This window comes from Macrobrachium nipponense, chromosome 9, assembly GCF_015104395.2.
Source record: "Macrobrachium nipponense isolate FS-2020 chromosome 9, ASM1510439v2, whole genome shotgun sequence".
Classification (NCBI taxonomy): domain Eukaryota; kingdom Metazoa; phylum Arthropoda; class Malacostraca; order Decapoda; family Palaemonidae; genus Macrobrachium; species Macrobrachium nipponense.
In genome coordinates, this window is record NC_061110.1 from 75,327,759 (window position 1) to 75,331,975 (window position 4,217).

A 4,217-nucleotide genomic window follows, 5' to 3' on the forward strand; every position below is an offset into this window, starting at 1 on the left:
TACAATATCTGTGTCTCTGGAACAAAATAGAGCAGCAGAGGAATCGGCATGATATTCTTTAAGCATATTGACATGGACTAACTGAGTGCTTTTACGTCTATCTGGAGTTTTTATGATATAATTCTGATTATTTAAACGTTTCTGTATAACATAAGGGCCAGAAAACTTACTTTTAAAAGAGAACCAGTAATGGGATAGAAGGCCAAGACTAAATCTCCCACATTAAACTTCCTATCTTTACTGTTTTTATCATACCTAATTTCATCTCTTCTTGATTTTTACACAAGTTGTTTAGGGCAAATTTATGAATCTTATTAATATTTCCCTTTAATTTCTGTAGGTACTGACTCACTGTTATAGCCTCTACGTTATACCTGTCAAGTAACTTATCTTTAACTACTTGTAAAGGACCACGTACTTTACGACCGTATAGCATTTCAAAAGGGGATACACCTAGAGACTCAGAAGGTACTTCCCTAATTACAAATAGTAAATAGTCTATGCCTTCATCCCAATCAGATTCAGATTCAATACAAAATTTCCTAAGCAACGACTTTAAAGTCTGATGATGCCGTTCTAATGCTCCCTGAGATTCTGGGTGATAAGGAGATGAGAGACACTGTTTTATACACAACTCATTCAGAGTTTTCTGAAAAAACATCACTAGTAAAATTGGTACCCCTATCACACTGGATTTCCTTAGGAAACCCGTAAGTTGTAAATGCTTTGAGTAAGTGGTTAAGAACATTTTTAGAGGAAATATTCTTGACTGGAAGTGCAATAGGAAATCGTGAGGTAGGGCACATTATAGTCACAAGATATTGATTACCTTTCTTTGTCTTAGGCAGTGGACCTACACAATCTAGGATAATTCGATGGAAGGGCTCATGAGGTACAATAATAGGATTCAAAGGTGCCTTTGGTATAACCTTATTAGGTTTACCGGCAATTTGACAAATATGACAATGTTTAATGAAATTTACAACATCCGCCTTCATTTTAGGCCAGAAAAAAATCATATGCTAAGCGGTTGTAAGTTTTAGTAATTCCAAAATGTGAATAAACATTATGAGCGAGCTCCAATAAATCTTTACGTAAATCATGAGGGACTATTAACTGTTCTCTGTCACTCCAGGTTTCATCATTACCCAGCCTAGGAGGTCTATATAATCTGAAAAGTACATCATCCTTAAAGTAATATCCAGGTACCTTTTCCATTCCTTTCTCCAATGCTTGCTTATAAACACCCTTTAAAGTTGGATCTTCTCTCTGTAACTTTACAAGGCTTTTCTTGTTCATTTGTACTTTATCTGCGAGGTTGGGTACACTTACTTTCACTCTATCATTATTAACCATACTGCGGGTCGTCACATTAACACAACCCTCCACTTTTTGACTCCTTTTCATTTTCCTCTTTTTCGCACTCACGATCTCTTTCATTCTCACTTTCCTCTATTATTCCAAGAGTTTCATACATTATCAGATTGGGTAACAACAGTTCTCCAGCAAGATCGTTACCAAGTAACACTTGTACATTTGGCAAGGGGAAATTCCCTTCTCTAACAGCCATTTTTACTTTACTAGTTAGATACGGACAATCCATGAACACTTCTGTAAGCGGCAATAGTTTAGCGTCAGTTAAATCCCTGACTATGACATTTTCATCAAGCAAAGTGAGATTTGGAACAACACTTAATTAAAATGCTTTGGTTTGAACCTGTATCCCTTAACATTCTTACTTTAATGGGTTTATCACTACTGTGCAATGATATTGTACCGTTACAAATGAATTTTTCAAACAAATTCTTATCCTGTGATACGCAATGCATTGCAGATTCTTTACCGGCGTCTGATTTGTATCCTGGGAACACCTTAACTGGAGCTCTGTTTTCAGTCACTTTTCCCCTCTTACATGCAGGATTCGGACAATTACTAATCATGTGGCCTTCCTTCTTACAATAATTGCAAAACAAACCCCTAGAAGTCTTCCCATCTTTATCACCCAGCAGTTCTGCTCTATGTTGTTTTACATTACCCAGACTGCCTTTATGTATTAATGAATAGTTATCAGCCAAAACAGCTGCCTTTTTGAGATCCTTCTCTTCCTTATCAGCTATATACAACATGATATTTTGAGGGAGACGTCTCTTAAATTCCTCAGTTACAATGAGATTAATTAATTCCTCATAAGTAACTACATCTTCTGAGTCAAGCCACTTCTTAAACAACCTTAATTTTTCTGCAGCAAATTCAGTCCAAGTCTTAATATGGGGCTTAACATAATTACGAAACTTCTGACGATAACCTTCACTAGTCACAGCATATGCATCTAAAACAGCTTTTTTGATTACCATATAGCTCAATTCGCCTATCAGACTACCAACAACAGTGGCAGCCTTCCCGACCAACTTAGGCTTAATGAGCCACACCCATTGTTCAAGAGGCCATTTCATGTAAGAAGCCAAGTCTTCGAAATTCTTAAAAAACACGTCAACTTCAGTCTCATCGAACTTAGGAACTAACTTGATGCATCTAGTCAAATCAAATTTCATTGGTTGTCTAGCTTCTAGGTCTAATTCTTGCTTTTTATTTTCCATAGCTAACCTGATTTTACTCTCTTCCATTTGCTGAGCTAACTGAGCTTCATAGTCTAATTTAGCTTGAATAAACTCCAATTCCTTTTGCTGTCTTTCTAATAAAACCTCAGTTTCCTTTTGCTATCTTTCTAATAAAGCCTGATTTTCTATTTCCAACTGTCTCTTTTTCTTCTCTAGTTCAGCATTTATGGTTTCTCTTTTCATTTGCTCTAACTGAATAGCCAGCTTCATATACTCTACATCCGATGATTTATCACCCACGTCTACGATATATTTGCTGCCCTCAGAACTATCCACTAGGTCTTCACTTATACAATGCTGTACTATGTAATTACGTACTACATCCTTCTTTGCATTAGGAGGAAGAGCTACCCCAAATTTAGCTGCTAACAACAAAAGTTCATTCTTATTAGCGACAACAATGGAAGTCAGGTGTGACGCTGGGTCACTATGAAAATCATCAACACTAAAGAGCGGCATTTCGAGTTAAGAGACGTCTACCTGTTAGTAACACCTTGTAAACAATTGCTACTTCTGAAAGTAGGATATATAGTCTACACCATATACTGTGTTAAACACTTTAAGTCATAATAAATGTGCACAATGGAAACTGGGAAGCGAATTCTGAAGTTAACACCTCGGAAAAGAATGCTTCGGACAAGGATAATTAGTTATAACGAGCATTTACACGAACTACCCATGTCGACGGCCGCTAAGCAAAATATGTTACCTTAAGATTTTCCGCTGAATGCTCCAAATACAACGAAAGTGGTTAATCAGTGCTCAAGACCCGATTATAAACTATATTGGCTTAGTTACAACCGTAATTAAAGTTTAAAGACACTTGAGGTCGATGGTGGCTCGCGGACAGAACAATAGAGATACCTCGTTAGCACTAAAAATAAAGCTTACTCTAAAAGGATTACGGTATCACTGTTGAAACATCACTGAATTACTTGCGCACTGTAACATTAAATACTCAACACATGATAATCATATCCCACGATCAGAATACAAAATGTTACGTTGAAATGGATTTGGGCAGAATTTAATTTTAAATTTAGAGATCCCGGTCAGGCCCCCATTTGTCAAGGTTCAAGTTAAATCCACAAAATTAACAATAGGTTATATGGAAAAAACAATAAAACAATTACATTTAATTAACAAAATTTAACATATCAAAACATTAACAATTAATTAACATAACCAACATAATAAACTAAATATTCTGCCCAATACCAAATCCAAAATATCATATGGTATAATAACCGTACTCACAATGATCAGAGAAGTTCTTAACAAGCGCTTACGAGGCAGGAGCTGGGACGAGACACACAGGTGGCAAATAAGCCAGAGCGAAGGAAAACGTGAGGGGGGGATGGGGAGAGAGGGGGAGTAAAGAGAACGAGACAGGAGGGGGAATCAGAAGGTAGGTTTTACAAGGATACTGGAGAGCTACATTTTAACTTAATTTCAAGATTTCGTACCTATTACGAAAGAAGGTTACCATTAGTTATTTATTTAGGTATATACAATATGTACACGGATCCGTTTAATTAATGAAGAAAGCCGGTACTTGACAATATATATATATATATATATATATATATATATATATAT

The 4,217-nt window shown here is 36.2% G+C and overlaps 1 protein-coding gene across 1 annotated transcript; it reads right to left on the reverse strand.

The window, feature by feature from the left end:
* Window positions 1-267: 267 nt before the first annotated feature.
* On the reverse strand, window positions 268-3,757 carry LOC135218637 (uncharacterized). The gene is made up of 2 exons (XM_064255077.1): window positions 1,210-3,757; window positions 268-917 (listed from the first exon to the last, which is right to left on the reverse strand). The coding sequence occupies exon 1, from the start codon at window positions 2,622-2,624 to the stop codon at window positions 1,665-1,667; it is 960 nt and encodes a 319-aa protein (XP_064111147.1). The 5' UTR covers window positions 2,625-3,757; the 3' UTR covers window positions 268-917; window positions 1,210-1,664.
* Between the last annotated feature and the right edge of the window lie 460 nt (window positions 3,758-4,217).